Source organism: Aquarana catesbeiana, linkage group LG06 (genome assembly GCF_042186555.1).
Source record: "Aquarana catesbeiana isolate 2022-GZ linkage group LG06, ASM4218655v1, whole genome shotgun sequence".
NCBI lineage: Eukaryota > Metazoa > Chordata > Amphibia > Anura > Ranidae > Aquarana > Aquarana catesbeiana.
The window spans coordinates 108506249-108527206 of NC_133329.1; the positions used below are offsets into that span (position 1 = coordinate 108506249).

The 20958-nt window shown below is 42.5% G+C and overlaps 1 protein-coding gene across 4 annotated transcripts in view; it reads left to right on the plus strand.

Moving 5' to 3' along the window:
* Window positions 1-20958, plus strand: part of LOC141148849 (uncharacterized) — a 70814-nt gene that overhangs the window by 22389 nt on the left and 27467 nt on the right. For all 4 annotated transcript variants that reach the window (XM_073636646.1, XM_073636645.1, XM_073636648.1 and 1 more), the window contains 4 exons: window positions 1356-1504; window positions 9921-10028; window positions 10845-11039; window positions 20127-20674. In XM_073636646.1, coding sequence (XP_073492747.1) covers window positions 1356-1504; window positions 9921-10028; window positions 10845-11039; window positions 20127-20674 — 1000 coding nt within the window. The remainder of the gene's footprint in view (window positions 1-1355; window positions 1505-9920; window positions 10029-10844; window positions 11040-20126; window positions 20675-20958) is intronic.

A 20958-nucleotide genomic window follows, 5' to 3' on the forward strand; every position in this document is an offset into this window, starting at 1 on the left:
GGGCACTATTCCTCCAATACCAATGATGGAGCACTATTCCTCCCAATGACACCAACAATGGGGTACTATTCCTTCCAATGATGCCAATGATGTGGCACTATTTCTCCCAATGACACCAAAGATGGGGCACTACTCCTCCCGCTTACACCAATGATGGGACACTATTCCTCCAATACCAATGATGGGGCACTATTCCTCCATACCAATGATGGGGCACTATTCCTCCCAATGACACCAACGATGGGGCACCATTTTTCCAATCAATGACACCAAAGATGGGGCACTATTCCTCCCAATGACACCATGGATGGGGTACTATTCCTCCCAATGACACCAACTATGGGGCACTACTCCTCCCGCTTACACCACTGATGGGGCACTATTCCTCAAATACCAATGATGGGGCACTATTCCTGCAATACCAATGATGGGGCACTATTCCTCCCAATGACACCAATGATGGGGTATTATTTCTCACAATGACGCCAATGATGGGGCACTATTTCTCCCAATGACACAAAAGATGGGGCACTCTTCCTCCTACTTACACCATCGATGGAGCACAGTTCTTCCAATATCACTGATGGGGCACTATTCCTCCCAATGACACCAACGATGGGGCAGTATTCCTCCCAATGACACCAACGATTGGGCAGTATTCCTCTCAATGACACCAATGATGGGGTACTATTCCTCCCAAAGACACCAACGATGGGGTACTATTCCTCCCAAAGACACCAACGATGGGGTACTATTCCTCCCAAAGACACCAACGATGGGGTACTATTCCTCCCAAAGACACCAACGATGGGGCACTATTCCTACCAATGACACCAAACATGGGGCACCATTCTTGCTCCTACTGACCAGAGGTGCTGTGTCTTTTTCTTACTCCCACTGACCACCTAGCCAGAGATATTGTTTACTTCCACTGACGCTGGGGCATTTTCTACTCTCCGGGGACCACCCTAATGTTTGATAGATAGTAAACTGGCCCTTTGCTTAGAAAGTTTGGGGACCCCTGGTTTAGAATAGAGTGTGGAAGGGTCAGATCAAGTTTTTACTCCAATTACTTCAAAAGAGACACCCAGCATATTGTTGTGAGGTCAATCTCCTGTTTCTTCACCCTAGAGTGTACTGACCTTGTGCTTTTGAGGGAAATCCACCAGGAAACCATTATTAATGTCACCAGCTTCTGGTGTGATGGGTTTCACTATCAGAATCAGAATCACAACACAATCAGAATCAAGCCTGGTTCCACCAGATTTGACTAATTAATGAACATGAGCAACTCATGTGCCAAACTTCACCCAATCCAATGTGGCATTCAGTCGTTTCTTTTTTTTCCCCCATAGGGACGTAAATATATCTGCCAGCCTTTGTAGCCAAGGAGAAGGCATGCCTGCACTGTTCATGCTCGGAGGCAGCACTCCTGGGCAAGTTAATGACTGCCCCCCAGTGGCTGCCCACCAGAATCTAACACTGTGCTTTAAGATAAATTCTGGTAAGTGTCCCTGGTTTAGTCTGTACACCCCACAATCCCTGATCTGCTCAGTTACCACCCACACTAAATACATGCAGTACACTGGCACACAATTTTGAAAGTGGCTGACATTTAGAATGCACTCCCTTGTTTTATGTTCCAAAGGTTTTATTTGGTATCATACAGGCATAAATATGATGTTTAGTAGACATTATTCAGATTTACAGACTAATGTTCTGTTTAATATGATATGCAGCTTTTTCCATATATAATAAAGATAAAAAAATAAATAATACATCTTTAGGAAACAGGAAACAAACTTTGACGTCAATAATGTATGCCACAATGATATGTAAAGTTATCTATTAGAAAATGTTTATTACAATAATGAAATGCTGCAGTAACATATGGCTAAATTTAGGATTAAAAACCAACCGAACCTTCAGTTTAAGTCCGCTAAATATATTCCAGATTCTTCCAAACAAAACCTTTTCAATGTCTTACAGTTTGTTTTCTTTCTAAAGCAGCCACAGCCGAAGTAGAAAAGCCTGTCTCCTGCCAGCAGAGTGGGAGCCTTGCTCTTTGTGCAGAAGCAGAAGTCTCATTGCAGAGGTCCGACATGCCCCCTAATTAGTCAAATGTACAACTCTGCAGTTAGCAAAGCTCATGTTCCCTGCTGATTGGAGAGCTTAACACGTATTTAGCTCATTTAAACTGTAAATTCAGTTAGAAGACCACTGGAGGGATAGTCGGCACTCGGGTAAATGTCAAATGGCAATTATCCTTTATTGAAATGACATGAAACAGCCACGCGTTTCGGCTTTCAGGCCTTAATCATGAGCCATGATTAAGGCCTGATGGACAAATGCATTGGCTGTTTTACAGCTGTTTCATGTCATTTCAATAAAGGATAATTGCAATTTGACATTTGAGTGCCGACTGTCCCTTCAGTGGTCTACAGTTTACAGAGTCATTGGCAGAATCATAGTCTGAGCACTGGGTGGAGATGAGGATTAAAGGAAGGTAGCAGTGCCACTACACCTGTTTGCGCAAATTCAATTATAATTTAAAGCAGAGTTTCACCCAAAAGTGGAACCTCCGCTTATTTGCTTCCTGTATGACAGATCCCCATCCTCACTTCTGGGAGACGTCGCCGTCCCTCTGAAGTTTGGGCCCCCTCCTCCTTCCTCCGCTGCCGGGCCAATTAGAAAGTGCAGCGTGTTTCCTGCATGCGCAGTAGGGGACTGGCCGTAAAGCCGAAAGGCTTCACTACCGGCTTCCCTTAGTGGAAATGGTGGCGGCAGCACCTGGCAGCCGATCTGAAAATCAGCTGGGGTGCAGACATCGTGGGCTCCCTGGACAGGTAATTGTACAGTAATTATAGCTGCTGACTTTTAATATTTTTTTTCCCCAGGAGGAACTCCTCTTTAAGTCAAGGATTCCAATCAAAATGTTTTATCTCTGTCTTCCAAGCAGACTCATTTAGATGAAGCTAAATTGTTTGTAACCTGGTTTAAGGGGTCAGTCCACCCAAAACTGATATTTCACTTTCCAGTAGTTTAGAGAGGCAAGACATAGATTGTGCAATTTTCTTTTCTTCCACCACAGGTGGAAAGAAAGAAAATTGCTTGGTTTCCCCCATCAACACAGTCAGTGTTGATGGGGGAATCCCTCCTGCAGTGCTATTGTATTCTGCCTGCAGGGAGCTTTTGCTGTTGACAGAAAACAATGATTAGTGTTGCTGGCTAAAGCCAATGGCCCTAATCATTCAGGAAATAAACCACAGGCTGGTTATACACAAATCGATCAATAGATCAACGTATGTACAACCAGGGTACCCATACATGGATCGAAATTGGGCTGGTCCTTGCCTAACGAGCCAAATTTTGATCCATGTATGGGTAGTTTAAGTGTATGCATAGCCCAAAAAAAAGACTTAGTGATTTTTTTTTTAACTGAAATAGAAAGTGATGGGAAATCCAAAAGTTTACAGTTGTCACCAGAACAAGAAGTATGGATACATTTTCCACTGGGGACACCTGTTCAAATGAAAACTAAAGCTGACCATACAGGTTTGGGGTTTTTTTGTTTTGTTTTTTGTACAGCCAGTGCGCCTAGCGAAAAAAAAAACAATTCCTACTGCATATTGTATTCTGACAAAGGGATCTGCCAATGGCAGAATACATGGATCATTGGCCTTAGCCAATGATGAGTGTATTCTGACAGTTTAATTGATGGACATTTTTACATGTGTTTTCAACACAGCAGCTAAGTGGTTAGCACTTCTGCCTAGCAGCACTAGGGTTGTTGGTTTGAATCCAATGCACAGCACTACCTGCCTGGAGTTTGCATGTTCTCCCTGTGCCTGTTTGGGTTTCCTCCGGTTTCCTCCCACATTCCAAAGGCATGCTGGTAGGTTAACCGCTTGCTGCCCTTGTAACATCATATGACGTCGCTGACCTTAAGTGGTGATATCTGAATGATGCCTGCAGCTACAGGGATCATTCAGATATCGTCTTTAAAGAGCCGGCGATCCCCTACACCAGGGATCTCCAAACTACGGCCCTCCAGCTGTTGTGGAACTACACGTCCCATGAGGCATTGAAAAAATCTGACATTCACAGACATGACTAGGCATGATGGGAATTGAAGTTCCTGAACAACTGGAGGGCCGTAGTTTAGAGACCCCTGCCCTACACCATAAGAATGATCATAGCGGCTGTTCAGCCACTTCATCATTCTTACAGGCAGCGGGAGGGGACATCTCACCCCTCCCGCCGCCCTCCGGTGCTTCTCCCAACTCGCCCCTGCTACCGGCGTTTCGGAGAAGGAACCGACCGGCCCCAGATGCTAACCATAGAGATTTCCGGCAGGCCAGATGGTACCTGGAGTCTCTATGATCGTTCGGAGGCTGGGCACGATGTTATGACGTCACGCCCGGCCTCTGCATTTGAAAAAATGCCGCCGCCTCGGCTGGGAAGCTGAGATCTTTTTTTTTTATTTATTTTTTTTATTTCAGGCTTCCCAGCCTAGTGGTGAGATCTGGGGACTTATTGACTCCAGATTTCACTGTAAAGAGGACCTGTCAAGCACTATTCCTATTACAAGGGATGTTTACATTCCTTGTAATAGGAATAAAAGTGATCAAAAAAAAATTTAATAAGAAAGTGTCAAAATAGAAAAATAAAAGTAAAATTAATAATAAAAAAAGAAAAAAAACATGTGAGGTATTGCCACGAACGTTAGAGCGAGAGCAATAATTCTAGCACTAGACCTCCTCTGTAACTCAAAACATGTAACCTGTAAAAAATTTTAAAGCATCAACTATGGGTATTTTTAAGTATCAAAGTTTGGCGCCATTCCACGAGTGTGTGCAATTTTGAAGCGTGACATGTTAGGTATCTATTTACTCTGCGTAACATCATCTTTCACATTATACAAAAAAAGTGGGCCTTTAGATTGTAAGCTCCTTGAGGTCAGAGACTGATATGAATGTACAATATACATCTAAAGTGCTGCATAAATTGTCAACACTATATAAATACCTGAAATAAACAGAGGTTGAGAGGGAAAACCAATACAATGATTATAATATTTAAAAAGGTAAACGGGTCCAAAAGTACTTAACCAGTACCAGGTATTTACCAAAGCAGCGCTCCTGTCATTAATTATAATGACTGGCTTGCATATGTTAATACACATATGTGCACAAAGAAAAACACATTGGAATGACAGATGGTGATAAGAAAAGTCCAGAGAAGACACAGGTGGTGTTGATTGATATATGTGCACCTTTCACCAGAATCCTCACAGCTGTGCGTCACACTCCCCTCTGGGGTTTAAACTCACCAGAAAGTAGTCGTTTTCAAGCCTCAAATCACTTTAGCCGTTGCCATCCGCAATATGAACTGGATCAGAGCTGCATACAATCTCTCCACAGGTATTCTGATATATAAGAGAAAAACTCCACATAGCACAGTTCAGTTTTACCTTTTATTGCAATCTTCCAATCGTTAAAAAAATGACACCATAAAACAATCTGCATCAAACTGGTCAAATGTCTGTGTCAGCGTTATCACAAGTCTTACTGTAGAGCCGGAGGTGGTCAAAGGTAGTCTCAGTCAACTGGACAGCCTACATTCGTTCCTTCCGGTTGTCTCTCTCAGGCTGTGGAACGCAAAAGTCACTTCCGGTCACTGAAAGCTCACGCACTGACGCGTTTTGTCAATTACGACTTTGTCTGAAGGTGTGGCCTTACGGCACGGCGTCCCGGAATTTATCTCAACATTTCTGAGTTAAATTAACTCTCTCAATGCCAAAACCACTCCATTAATAGGTGCACACTAGCGGTGACTTGAGTAATGCTCACAGAATACCAATCTCTTAGTACCTTATTGACTGCGGGCCGACACTAAACATTAGACCATTACAATCTTCGTTTATAACTCTAAATGTAAGCCTATGTACAAATATCACAGGTACCTTTTATTAAATACCATATTTTCTTATCTGTATCTAAACTTAATACAGATATTATTAATAAAATCACCTATTTTCTTAGCAAGATCTCAATAAGCATCACTATTACTCAAAAAATAAACAGTAAAAACAATACAATATTGTCAAAATTAACTTTTTTTATAAAAAACTCTATTCCTTATAAAATTATATTTACACCTAAAAGGGGAACTCCTTTAATATACAGTGTAAATAATCTAGACTCCTCCACTGTTTCTAATTGTACTCAAATCTACAGTTATAAAGGTAACTAAAAGTATGCAGCATCATATTAGAATATTTTAATGTGCACATTACCAGATATCAAAAAGTCAATACCACCACAGAGCTCAATAGTCACTGATAAAGCAATTAATATCAAGCTCTATGTTTAACCCTTTGGGGGCAAGAGTATCTGTCAAAAAAATCCAGTGAGTTTCAAGCTTAGAGAGCTCTCTCACCAGATTTGAACCTCTCCATGTTGGTTTTATATGGTCTATTCCCCAAAATTTTAGACCTGAAGGGTCTTGATTGTGAGGCAGTTTAAACACTTCAGCCCCCCGGAAGATTTGGCTGCTCAATAACCAGGCCATTTTTTGCGATACGGCACTGCGTCGCTTTAACTGACAATTGCGCGGTTTTTGCCCAAACAAAATTGACGTCCTTTTTTTTCCCACAAATAGAGCTTTCTTTTGGTGGTATTTGATCATCTCTGCGGTTTTTATTTTTTGCGCCATAAACAAGAAAAAGTGACAATTTAGAAAAAAACAAAATATTTTGTACTTTTTGCTATAATATCCCCATTTTTTTTTGTTTTAAAAAGCTAATTTTATTATGGTATTTTTATTATTATTATTATTATTATTACTAGTAATGGCGGTGATCAGCGATTTTTGTCAGGACTGCGACATTATGGCAGACAGATCGGGACCAGATTTTGGGACCATTGGCATTTATACAGCGATCAGCACTGATTACTGTGTAAATGTCACTGGCAGGGAAGGGGTTAATTGTGTGTCCTAGGGAGTGATTCTAACTGTGAGGGGGTGGGACTGCCTACTTAGTATGAACAACAGATCGCTCTACTCACTCCCTGACAGCAAGGAGATCTGTCTGTTTACATTGACAGATCTCAGTTCTGTCTCTGTGTGGAGCGATCATGGGTGCCCGGCGGTTGTCGCGACCGCTGGGCACACGCATTGGCTCTGGCGTTGCGCCGCGGGTGCGTGCGCGCGCCTCCTAGTTGTCAAAAGGCGAACCGACGTAGTTTCTCCCAGGGGAGCCAAACTGCCACAGTACAACTGCGGCGGATGGTCGGGAAAGGGTTAAAGTGAAGTGACACATTATGATCTTTAAAACCCAGCTTAGTATTATGGACATGTTCTGCTATTCCAATCCTCAACAACCTTTTGGTTCTACCTATATACATCAGCCCACATGGGCACTCCAAGGCATAGACCACATGTGAGGCGTTGTACGTGATAAATTCTTTGATAGAGAATTCCTTATTGTTAGAGGTTGATGTGAACTTGTCCAAACCCCTCTTGGGTCTAGACACATGACTTACATTTTCTTCACACGACAAAGCCATCTCTGTCCCAAATTAATGGAACTCTAGTTGGGGGGTCTAACACTTTTTTTAACTACCAAGTCTCCAAAATTTGGGATTTCCTGTAGATAAACTTGGGCATGGTTGGAAGCTCCATTTTGAGTGTCTTCTCTATACTGCGAATGGAAGGCTGATATAAAACCCCATTCATGGCTCTTATTACTTGTCTCTGGTATCTTATCCCTTAGACATTCTTCTTGGGGGAATAGCATTGTAGCCTTTTTCTAAAAATCTGCTTTTTAATACTAAAGATTGAGCATCAAAATTCTCAGTGGTGGAGCAATTCCTTTTTACCCGCTTCATTTGGCCTTTAGGAACGTTTCTCAGTCAAAGAAGGTGATGATCAGTGTGTGTGGGTAAAAAGCTATTGCCATCCATTGGTTTAAAGAAGACCGTAGTCTCCAAACTGTCATTATATCTATAGATATTGACGTCTAAAAAATTTATCTGTTCCTTGCTCCACTGACTGGTCAATTTTATGTTATTCGCATTACTTTTAAATAGGCTCACATGAGCCATAAATGAAGATTGTAATGGTCTAATGTTTAGTGTCGGCCGCAGTCAATAAAGGAACTAAGAGATTGGTATTCTGTGAGCATTACTCAAGTCACCACTAGTGTGTACCTATTAATAGAGCGGTTTTGGCATTGAGAGATTTAATTTAACTCAGAAATTCGTAATGATGAAACACGTCGTAATGATGAAACGCGTCAGTGCGTGAGCTTACGACGACCGGAAGAGACAACCGGAAGGAACGAACGTAGACTGTCCAGTTTACTGAGACTACCTTTGACCACCTCCGGCTCTACAGTAAGACTGGCGATAACGCTGAAACTGAGACATTTGACCAGTTTGATGCAGATTGTTTTATGGTGTCTTTTTTTAACGATTGGAGGATTGCAATAAAAGTTAAAACGGAACTGTACTATGTGGAGTTTTTCTTCTCATAAACCCCAATACCTGTGGAGATTGTATGCAGCTCTGATCCAGTTCATATTGCTGATGGCAATGGCTAAAGTGATTTGAGGCTTGAAAATGACTACTTTCTGGTGAGTTTAAACCCCAGAGGGGAGTGTGACGCACAGCTGTGAGGATTCTGGTGAAAGGTGCACATATATCAATCAACACCACCTGTGTCTTCTCTGGACTTTTATCACCATCTGTCATTCCAATGTGTTTTTCTTTGTGCACATATGTGTATTAACATATGTAAGCCAGTCATATTAATTAAGGACAGGAGCGCTGCTTTGGTAAATACCTGGTACTGGTTAGGTACTTTTGGACCTGTTTACCTTTTTGAATGTTTTAAGGGTTTTATATTAAGCAGCTGCTGATAAATACATTTCGGATTTTAGATAATTTCGTTCTAATCAGTTTTTTATGTTGTAAAGGTTTGAGCACCATAGCGTTGGGATAGGGGAATGGACATATTTTTCTCCTTTATATTCACTGATTATAATATGACTGCTCTTTGCTGGTTTGGCTGAATTTTATACGTGTATGGCCAGCTTAAAGTATAACTAAAGGCAAAACCTTTTTTTAGTTTTAGACAGAGTGTAGAAAGCTTAGAACCCCTGTCAGTTTTTATTGCTGTCTGTGCCCCCATTAATGAGATTCACCCTTTCTATTTGTCCTGTTTACCATTATCATTGAAAGTAAAAGAAAATCCCAAATTTTGGGTTGTTCCCAGAAATGTAATGGAGGGGAAATCTTCCAATGGGGACACTAGTTCTGGTGGCCTGGGGGTCCCCAAGGAATTCCCTAATTTGCAGGGATTTCCTCTCACTTCCTGTTTCCCTATGGGACAGGAAGTAAAGGGAAATCTCCGCAATGGGACACAGATAGGGTAAAAAAAAAATCTGACAGGGGTTACAACCTTCCCTTGCTTTATCCAAAATGAAAAAAAAAAAAAAAGTTTTGCCTATAGTTCTACTTTAAGTAGGGACTTCCTCTCTTTTTGTTGCATCTCCAAGAAAGGAAGTAAATGTAACTAGAGAGCATAGACAGCAGAAAATAAACTGAATGGGACTCTAGCCCTTCCCTACTCTAAAACCAGAAACATTTTTTTGGCTATACATATCATTTATTCTTCCTGGATCTTTGGGTTAGATTCTTTGCACTTATTTTTGGGGTATGTACACCTGTCATAGCCCCCGCTTACACTGATAGATGTTTATGTTTTTCATTTACTTGATGGAGATGCATCATCTACTATAATATGTACTGATATGTTTACAAAAATGCAATCCTATCCACTTTAGCCTCTATTACTAATGCAATCTCTTGGGTAGATGTTTCATCTGTAAGCACTTTTCAACTTTTTCATTGCAGACTGCTCCCTATGGAAGGGTGGTGAGGACCTCTCTGACCTTCTGACTGCTGTGATTCAGTCATTACAGACTCACTGCAAATGTCATGTATCTGCCAGCATGTTCACAGGTAGCTTATTGACTGAAAAATGTTCAGATGGTTCAAGCAGCAATATTTTAACTAAGATGGGGAAATGAACCGGTTTAGTAGCTTATTATGTTGTTAATCATACTCAGACCTGAAGTACCCAACCAACGTGTCATGTTTTGGAGATTTCTGCCAGGGGAAAGCTGTGGTTATTACCAATACAACACTGATAAATTTACCTGTGCAAAAATAAGAAAATCCCGAAAAAAGACCTGTACATAGTGCTGTTGGGCTACAACTGAGAAACAACGCATGTTTAACCTCCCTTTTAGGCTGTACTGCTACTTTAAGCTAGGGTTGCACCGATACTAACAGCAGTATCGATGCCGATACTAAGCATTTGCGCGAGTACTTCTACTCGCGCAAATGCTCCGATACCTGAAACTGATACCTTTTGTGGTGTGGTTTCAGCCCATACAAAATGAATGGGCTCAAATCGCACTGCAAAGATTTGCATGTTATTTGAACTGGAATGTGGTGTGATTCCTGTCTGAATCACATGCGGTTTCCCCCACCGCTCCTGTGTGAACCCAGACTTGTCATAGTGAATTCACTTTGTACGGGCTCAAATCGCATTGCAAAGGTATTGGTACTCAGTATCAGTGAGTATATGACTAAAAGTATTAGTATTTGTACTCGCCGGTAAAAAACAGTATTAGTGCAATCCTACTTTAAGTCATATTACAGCTTATGCCTTTGGACTGGGAACAGTTCTTTGGAGAAAACTGGAAAAATTGCTGATGTCATATCCCCTTATGCAGATATATTTACTTAATTCATCCTTTTATTTGTGAACAGATGCCAGTCTTGCCTGTCAACCTCACTTGTTGACCCTTCATGCAAAGCAAAACGCAACATTGACTCCTCAAAGTATTGACCTGGACGATATCCAGCTGTATGTAACAACAGGGATTGAACTGAATGTGCGCAATAAGAGTGCCACTGTGACATCAGTCTGCTCCCAACCTACGACAATCCCAACAACGCCTACAGGTAAGATTTACTATACCATAGTAGCGTCCTATATCTTGTTAGGGAGACCTGTTAAGCTTTTGGCCACCTTTTGATATATCATCCAGCAGCCTGTTGCAGTAGCTCAGTGTTTGTCTATAGACTTCCTGTGCACCAGAGCATGGCAAATCTTTAGAGGGGCCATACACTTTGAAAAACCCTTGGATGTACTTGTCACGAGGCTTGTATCATAAACTGGTATTCTTGTAGTGGTTAAATATACATGTGGGGAGGTGCAGAAAACACTCAGAGTCCCAGTGCAGAGAAGCAGAAATATATTGTGACTGAAGTTCGGCAGTACAGAATAGGCCCAGGGAGAAGGCAACCCAACCCGGAGCTCTGACATCACCTGTCTCGAGGAGCGGAATGAGGCCTGGCTGGTCCATACCTAAGTGGGGAGGCTTTCCAGATGGGATAGTGTGTCCCTGCACTTTCCCTACTCCTCCAGAACCTCTCCCTGACGCTAAGCACTTTCCTTTTCAGACAGGTAACCAGTCCCTACTCTAGTCACATGCAAAATGTGCGCCCGGGAGCCAGGGTCTTAAATAGACTCTGCCTGACCCAAGATGACCGCCAGAATCCCATGGGGCACCAGCATCCAATTAGATAGCTGCCCCACTGTGACCCATGAAACCATAGAGAAACTAAGTTGCCCTTGATGTCCTCTCCCTCTGCAATGCTGCTGTGGTTGAGTGCCACCTGCAGTTGAGAAAACAGACCAACATGTTTATGCCCGCTTGGCCATTTTTGATTATGACTTATCTAAGAAGAAGAAAGAACAGTAATTGGACAAGGTTTTCATACTTGTTCTATTCATTTAAAAGTCCCTTGGATTGGTTGACCAGGGATATCTAGTGGGGCTGCCCATATACATGGTAACCTCAAAGCAGGGAAAAGTTCAAGCCCAACGCCACTAAGGACCATTTCTGTCTAATTCCTTAGTAGAATTTTAGAAAAACCACAACCCATTCTGCAAAGAAAATTCGTTTTAGTAAATCAGATGACTGTAGAATTTAATTTACATATCACTTTTAACTTACTCCATTAAATTACAAAATGACTTGTGTGTAAATATGTAACACAATGGCTTTTATTTACTAAAGGCAAATCCACTTTGCACTACAAGTGCACTGCAAGTGCACTTGGAAGTGCAGTCGCTGTAGATCTGAGGGGGACATGCAAGGAAAATAAAAAACAGCATTTTTGCTTGTACATGATTGGATGATAAAATCAGCAGAGCTTCCCCTCATTTCAGATCTTCCCCTCAGATCTACAGAGATCTACAGTGACTGCACTTACAAGTGCACTTGCAGTGCAAAGTGGATTTGCCTTTAATAAATAAACCCCAATGTATATAGTTAATATAATTTGTTTTATTATAGTAGTGGTTATTATTATTAATCTTCAGGATTTATCGAGCACTAATGGTGTGTGCAGCGCTTTACAATATACACGTGGAACCTTGGATTACGAGCATAATCCGTTCCAGGAAAATGCTTGTAATCCAAAGCACTCGCATATCAAAGCGAGTTTCCCCATAGAAGTCAATGGAAATGAAAATAATTTGTTCCGCATTGTCTTCTATTACATGCAATACCACATGTGGCCAAAGGTGGGGGGGGGCGCTGGAGAGCCTCGGAAATACTCGGGGACAGCTCGGATGAACTTGTAAAGGCTCGGAAACACTCGGTAATGGAGTATTTCTCATTGTTTCTGAGTATTTCCGGCTCCGCACCGTTCTGAGTGTCCCCGGTGCCCCCGCACCTCTGGCTGAATGCGGTACTGCACCGCCCATTTGCTTGAATTCTGCTCGTTTTGCGAGACAACACTCGCAAACCGAGTCAGAATTTTTTAAAAAAGTTGCTCGTCTTTCAAAATGCTCGTTAACCACGTTACTCGTAAACCAAGGTTCCACTGTAAAGGGAGACACTACAGTAACACCACATTCAAAACAAGCGGATTAGTGGTTTCCTTTATACCAGCAAGAGTCCATATTCTATAATTGTTCAAAAGTGCAACCAATAACTAGTTACTAGTAGCGCTGTGATATCACCTTAAAAAAAAATATTATACAAATATTGCAAACAAATGTACTGTATTTATTGGCGTATAACACGCACTTTTTCACCCTGAAAAATCGGGTGCAAATAGCGCGTGCGTGTTATACGCTGATACTTCAATTTTAGCTGCCTCGGAGGGGACATAGAGAGGGGGCGGGACGAGCGCCGTCAGATTACATACAGTGAGAATCCCCTGTTTGCTTGGCGGCCTCTGTAATAGGAAGTCCCGTCTCCTGGGCTGCCATTGGACCACTGTTCTGTCTATCATAGGAGATTCTCACTGTATGTAATCTGTCGGCGCTCGTCCCGCCCCCCTCCCTGTCCCCTCTAGGCTGCAGGTGGGCATCCATCAGGCTGCATTGATGGCAATGGTGAGGCTCCTGCATTGATGGCAATGGTGAGGCTCCTGCATTGATGGCAATGGTGAGGCTCCTGCATTGATGGCAATGGTGAGGCTCCTGCATTGATGTGGACTGATGAGGCTGCATTGATGGCACTTGTGAGGCTGCAGATGGGCACTGACCCTTATTTTGCTTCAAAGTTCCACCTTATTTAAAATTTAAGTTTTTTTTCCTGAAACTTCCCTCTTAAAATTAATGTGCCTGTTATATGCCTGTGCGTGTTATACGCCGATAAATACGGTATATAAAAATATTACACAAAAATGGAACAATCCTCTTAACTCGCCACTGTGAATTCAAATCTTTTTAGTGAGTCCATGTTCTATAATTGCAGCCAATTCAGACTGATATATGAAACAACAGGAGACTAGTTGTGTCTGCTTGTAGGGAGCACTTTTACTACAAAACTATAAAATGGAGCACAGGGCCCCTTTAAACTCTGTCCCCGGCAATCACCACCAACACTTAAAGTGGTTGTAATCTTCAATCTTGTACTTGTACCTATAGGTAAGCCTATAATACGGCTTACCTATAGGTACTGTAAATATCAGTACCTATAATAGTATAGATATTTACTATATATGCAGCCGATGACATCATCGGCAAATACGCTCCAAAGGAACAGCCACCCGGGCCGTTCCTTCAGATTCCCGTGGCGTAAATGGCGGCTCCCCCGTGCATACGTGGGAGTGACGTCATCGCGTCTCTGGTCAGTCACACAGCCGCAGTTCACGGACCTGAAAGGAACACCGGAGAAGATGGAAGCGGCAATGCATACAAGCACATTATGCCTTTACCTTGCAGGTCTGAAAAAAAAAAAAAAGCACCCAGCGATTTACAACCACTTTAATGTATCCTCTAACATCAAACTCGAAGTTTAACCCTAAAATATAACCTCACAGTGGTAAGTTAAAAAAATGTCCCAGTAGTTGTATTGCTCACCCCCCCCCCATCCCCCCCCCACACACACACCTCCCTATATTCTTACCTAAGTCCTATCTCGATTCAGCTCTGTGCCTGTCTGCAGCGGTGCTGGTCTCTGTTCCTCTCCTCACAGAGGCAGCAGCGGAAGCCATAATCTCCTGCTGCTGTCAATCAAATCCTATGAGGAGAGAGGTGGGGGGCTGAGCCACACTGTGTGTGTCTATGGATGCACACAGCAGGGCTTGGGAGTGTGCCCCCGTAGCACACAGCTTGCTATGGGAGCAGACACAGTAGAGGAGTTGAGAGGTCTGCTGGGGGACCCCAGAAGGTTTGGGGCTAATAGAGGTTCAGGTTGACTCTGTGCAATACCATTTCCCAGAGCAGGTAAGTAAACCCAGTTTATTATTTTAGGGGTAAAAAATTTACCTTTACAACTGCTTTAAAGCTCAATACTGAACTTTTTTTTCCTAAAATGTCCTTTTGTAATAAATCGCTTTTGCTGCAATACTCAACTTTAAACTGGGGTTATCATCCAAAGTACCTTTTCCATATCACAGGATGTCCTCAACCTGGAAGTCTGAGAAGAGACTGCGAGTGCAGGACATCATGCATAGCTCCCAACTGTCCCTGATTTCGAGGGACTGTCCCTGATTTGGAGCAATTTCCCTCTGTCCCTCTTTCCTCCTCATTTGTCCCTCATTTTGGTCTGATCTATATAGTTGTATATAAAATGCACTTTTTATCTTTTAAAAAGCGTTTCCCAGTGCTAAACCTTTCATCCAAATTCTAAATTGCTGAATTTGTAAATTATAAAAGCCGGTATAAAGGAATAGTAGTGGTAAAAAAGCACTTGTGGGTTTAATTAAAGTGACACTAAAGGTTCATTCAAAAAAAAAAAAACCCAAATATATCATACTTACCTCCACTGTGCAGCTCGTTCTGCAGAGTGGCCCCGAACCTCGTCTTCTGGGGTCCCTCGGCGGCTCTTGCGGCTCCTTCCCGCATCAGATAACCCCCTGGGAGAATCGCTCTCCCAGGGAGTTACCTTGCGGACACACTCCCATAGACGCCGAATGCAGGACTTGGCCCCGCCCCCTGGCGGCCGCGTCATTGGATTTGATTGACAGCAGCGGGAGCCAATGGCTGCGCTGCTTTCAATCTATCCAATCAACAGCCGAGAACCCTCTAGCAGAGAAACAGCGCGTCCCCGTGAGACAAGTTCAAGGGTTCAGGTAAGTAAAACGTAAGGGGGGCTGGGGGGCCCGTAACTGACAGGTGTTTTTTCACCTTAATGCATAGGATGCATTAAGGTGGAAAAACACGAACCTTTACAACCCCTTTGACCTTTTTTTTTTTTGGTTAATTCTCCTTTAAGGTGGTGTGGCAAGGAGCGTGTCCTATGCCTACATACGTTTTCTAGTAGGTGTCCCTCATTCCCATCTCAAAATGTTGGGAAGTATGCGTCATGACCTCCCCCGCGGAGCACAGCACCCTGCACACACAGGAAGATATTTACTGCAGACACAATGGCAGGCTGCGGCTGAATGCTGTTCCGAGTGACACCCGCGTTTAGGGCCCTATGCACCATAGACTTTGACAGGTGATCTGCTGCACCTGTCCTTCTAGAGCGCATTAAAACATCAGGAGGGACGCACTGCACCTAGATGGGCCCATGTGCAAAGGGCCTTACCCCAACTCTAAATAACCCCATCTTCTGCATACCCAGTTTATTCCTGCATTGACAATGTCTGCGCCAAATCTTCAGTGTCCATGATGAAAGGAAACAGTGGCGGTTGCCACAGCTGAAAATAACCGCTTCTGGTTTTCACAATTAACAAAGACATTCATCCAGAGTTCAACATTTAGAAAGAGGAAACATCACAGCTCCATACAACATGTTTGTGATTTTTTTTTTGCAGAACTCTTTGCACGGCTGTACTTCTTTTGTGGTAGGAAGATCTATAGGTGTTAGAATATTATTAGGTGGCACATTTCATCTATCTGCTCACATGCAAGTTACTGTCCGGAAGATGTCTGCTGAGCAAATTGTGCCATCCTGTTATGTCATCTTGTCGGGTGTACAGTATGTTTCCCCAATAACTCTCGCAATGCAAGTGTTGTGTGTCACAAGGTCAGATGGAGCCAGTTCACACCAGAACGCTTTCCTTTGTGCGTGGTTTTGTGCGTTCACGAAAGGCACATTTTTGACAGCCTGTTCATTTCAATGGGCTGTCAAACATGCAGGAATGTGCAAAAAGTAAAGCAAGCACGATTTTTTAAATCATTCTGAATCAAACCGCATGGTACCATGTGGTTTGGTGAAAGTGAACGCACCCATGTTTGCCAGATGTGTGTGGGTTAAAGTGGAGTTCCACCCATTTAAAAGTCAGCAGCTACAAGTGTAACCTCTCCAATTGAAAGAGGCAGGACTCAATTGGAGAGGTCCTAGTTGTCCTCTTTTTCAAACAAATACTGCTATATACATCCACAAATGGAAGCCTCCACTAGGGGATTAGAAGCAAAATCCAGCAGGAGCTACAGAGTATAAAAGAGAAGAGAGGCGCCTCCAAGTGTAGCAATATGATTACATTTAATGAAGGTACAACATTTAGCAACTCACATGGTTGATGATTAACCTCCCTGGCGATTATTTCGGATTTTAGGTGCTGAAAGTGGTACAATATTTTGCATGGAAATTTGGCGTTTTATATTGTAGGCCTGTAATTCTTAACAATAACACACTTAAATCTGTCCAAACAAGCGTCTAGTAGATATCCCGGGTATGATGAAGTTTGAAACACAAAAACATAAATTATAATATAATAAATAAATATAAATAATTTACAAAAATAATAATATAATAATAATAAAATAAATTTCCCCACGATTCACTATCGCTCAATTCTGCAAGTGTTCTAATTTACTATCGCTGTTTTCTAGCTGGTCTAAAGCCACTTTTGACATAAAGGGACACTTTTTGGTTGCTATGGACAATCTCCAGTTTCCAGGCAGAAAGAACAGTATATATCATATAAAACTGCATGCAGGGCATGGGCCAAAGCATTGGGGACAAAAGGGATGTGAAATGATTTCATACAATACTGTAATCTGTAAGATTACAGTACTGTATATGTTGTGGTTTGTACATTTTTTTTTAATTTGCCGCCAGGCTCCGCCCCCGTGCGTCACGACGCTCACAGGGAATGGAGCCTGGCATGGAGAGGCTTCAGAGGAGATAGAGCCCGCAGACACAGCGGGGGACATCGCAGGATCCTGGGGACAAGGTAAGTAACGCTGCACCAGGATCCTGCAATGTAATCCTGAGTGTGGCTCGGGGTTTCCGCTAATGGGACTGAAATTTAACCCCGAGCCACACTCGGGAATACCGTCAGGGAGGTTAAAAGAGGTACATCTAAGTATGCAGGCATCCGGGTTAAAGCTGTCCACATAGACCATCCTCCACACTGCCGACTCTCACCGCTGTCAGTCTGCAATCATGACTGGGAAGACTACCCTGCAATAGAGAGATCTGAAAGCGAGTCTAGAAGTGCAGTGTGGAAGGGACGACGGTGATGGCGTTGAGGAGGATGGTTCTATGTGGACAGCTTTACCCCGAAGGCCTGCATACTTAGATGTGCCTCTTTTCTTTTACAAAATAATTTTATTAGTAGGAAAAAATAAATTCAACAGCTTCGTATGACAGTGTGGTGGTTACATCAAACAATGCAGAAAGAAAAAGATCACAACAAAGGGATACTAAAAACATGGTACATTATTCTTCAATGTAAAGGGAAACATTAACTGTAAACCGCAATAAAGAGCATTCAGTGCCCTGACTCATACTGTATATAAAGCAAAGACTTGGAAACCCCAAGCGATAATGAGGAAGAACATGTATACATATAAAAACTATAGATTAGTTATGAAGTTAGTTTATCACTGTAACCATTTCCACTGAACCGACTCCTGGGATCCAGCTGTGTCGGGGAAGGAATCGTACAGAAGGAGAAAATTGTGGAAACAAGAGGTGAAATGTAAGAGGGAAAAAAGAGAGGACTGAAGTAAAAGAGAGAGAAGGAGGGGAGTCCAATGGGGGGATGCGTCGGGAGACTGTTAAATTAAAAGAAGTATATTGTTAAATCTAGAGGATTGGTTGCATGTTATCCGTGGTTGCCAAACCTTAAGAAATTTATTGTGACTGTCAGAGGCAAAGGCTGTCAGTTTCTCGTTAATCATAATGTCATTTATGCGGTTTTTAACTGCTTCAAAACTAAGCACAGGAGTTTTCCAGGCCCTCACAATGGTCAACCTAGTTGCACTAAAAACGTGAAGAGCCAGCTGGCGTTCCAGACGAAGGAGTGCAGGGATAGGTTTGCAAATGAGAGCTTCAAAAGGGTCTCTTTTAAGATTGGAATGAAACATTACAAAGAAGGGTATAAACCCTGACCCGTAGTCTACAGACATTAGGACATGTGGGCCATGGTCCCTTCCTGCGAGCAGCCCCTGAAACAAAGAGGGGAGTAGGATGGAATTAAGCGAGCAAGTCTAGCTGGCGTATAGTACATCTATAGAACACTTTGTAGGCATTTTCCAAAATGAGAACGTTCCTAGAACCCTTGGTAAGAGCTATTGTCATGATCTGCCAGTCCTCCAGAGATGTGCCTCTTTTAATCATCAACCATGTGAGTTGCTAAATGTTGTACTTTCATTAAATATAACCATTTTGTTATACTTAGAGGCATTTACATTTCTGGCATCAGGTGTCACCTGCCTCTTCCTGGTTCACTGATTGCATCATCAGTGAACCAGGAAGAGACAGCTGACACCTGATGATGTCAGAAACAAAAATGGCAGCATGGGACTGGGAACATCCACTCTTCCAGATGGACATCTATCCATCATGAATTTTTTTGTAGGCCTATTGTCCTCCAGCTGTTGTGAATGAAAAGGCAAGCATCCTTCATATAAGATGTATCAATGCCAGGAGGTTTCTGAGTGGTAGAGATGTCATTTCGGATAGGTGAGAATGGTGGCCGGGGGTAAACAAAGGAAAAGAAAGTTGCTGTATTAGATTGCGGAGGGGTGAGGAAAGAAATGTTGCCCCATGTATCCAGGGAAAGATGGTCTGCTTTACCTGTTAATCTTGTGGGACTTTCTTGTACATTCGCAGCACTGTATTTTACTGCTCTTGGTTCCTTTATGTAAGCTGTAGCAAACTTTTTTTTAATAATTGTATTTTTATTGAATTTTATAAGGTTTTCAATACAGAAACAAAATAAGTGATTTCAATCAACTAAACACAATACAAGGGTAATCCATATCTTAATAGAATAAGTCACATAATGCTTCACAGAAATCTTAAATGTACAAAGAGACTTACTGTATGGATAACACTTATCAAATCACATGCTGTGAAAGATTGCCTAGGGTAGTAGGAATCCTTATAGATGTCAGATGCATGCATATGTCACATATTGGTTGATGTTCTAAAAATCGAGAGTGTAAAATCTGGAGCAGCAGTGCATGTTAGCCAATCAGCTTCTAACTTCAGCTTGTTTAATTAAGCTTTAACAAAAAAACCTGGAAGCTGATTGGTTTCCATGCAGAGCTGCACCAGAATTTGCACTCTCCAGTTTTAGTACATCAACCCCAAATTGTCACTTCTTTTATATTCCCTCCTGCAGAAATGACTACAACTGCCTCTCCACCTTTTAAACCTGGCCTCCTACTAATTAATGAAGTCAATCCCAATACTCCGGGCTCAGCTGAGGATATGGAATATGTAGAACTTTACCACACAAGCAACAGTTCCGTTAGCTTGGCTGGCTACTGGCTGGTCTTCTACAACGGGAAGAACAACCTGGCCTACAGCATCCTCAATCTGAAAGGCTACAACACGGACAAGAATGGCTACTTCCTGATTGGCAGCACCAAGATGACGCCAAAGCCTCACATTCCGCTACGTGCCAACACCATTCAGAACGGGGCAGATGCCATTGCGCTGTATTACCGTCTGGGAAAGGCCGGCTACACTGTAAATATGCCTGTGACAGCAGATGGCCTGAGAGATGTCATAGTATATGTATCTCAAGCAAGGGATGATGCCTCTGGCCTCTTAAAGGTGTTAACCCCTGGACAGGAAGCTGTACATGAGGATGAGAGGTTTATACTGGAAGATGAATCATTGAGCCGATGCCAAGGACTGAAGCCGCTGGACCACTCTGCCTATCAGGTAAGGGCAGAAGAAGGCTGGCAAGGTGGGAAATTGGACAGAAGCCTGGGCCTCTCTTGTTTTGTCAGATGGGGGCCTCCTAACAAAAGGATAATAAATGCACCTGTATTTACAGAAAAAAAAATGTGCATTTATTATTTTTGTTGCAAAAGAGCCTGAAAAGCATTGCAACCAAAATAAAATGCAAGGCTCCTGCAGACTCTTTCTCCAGCTCTCTGCCTGTACCAAGGTATAGATTTTAAGTTAGAGAACTGGAGAAAGTGGCAAAGGACTACAAGTGTGGT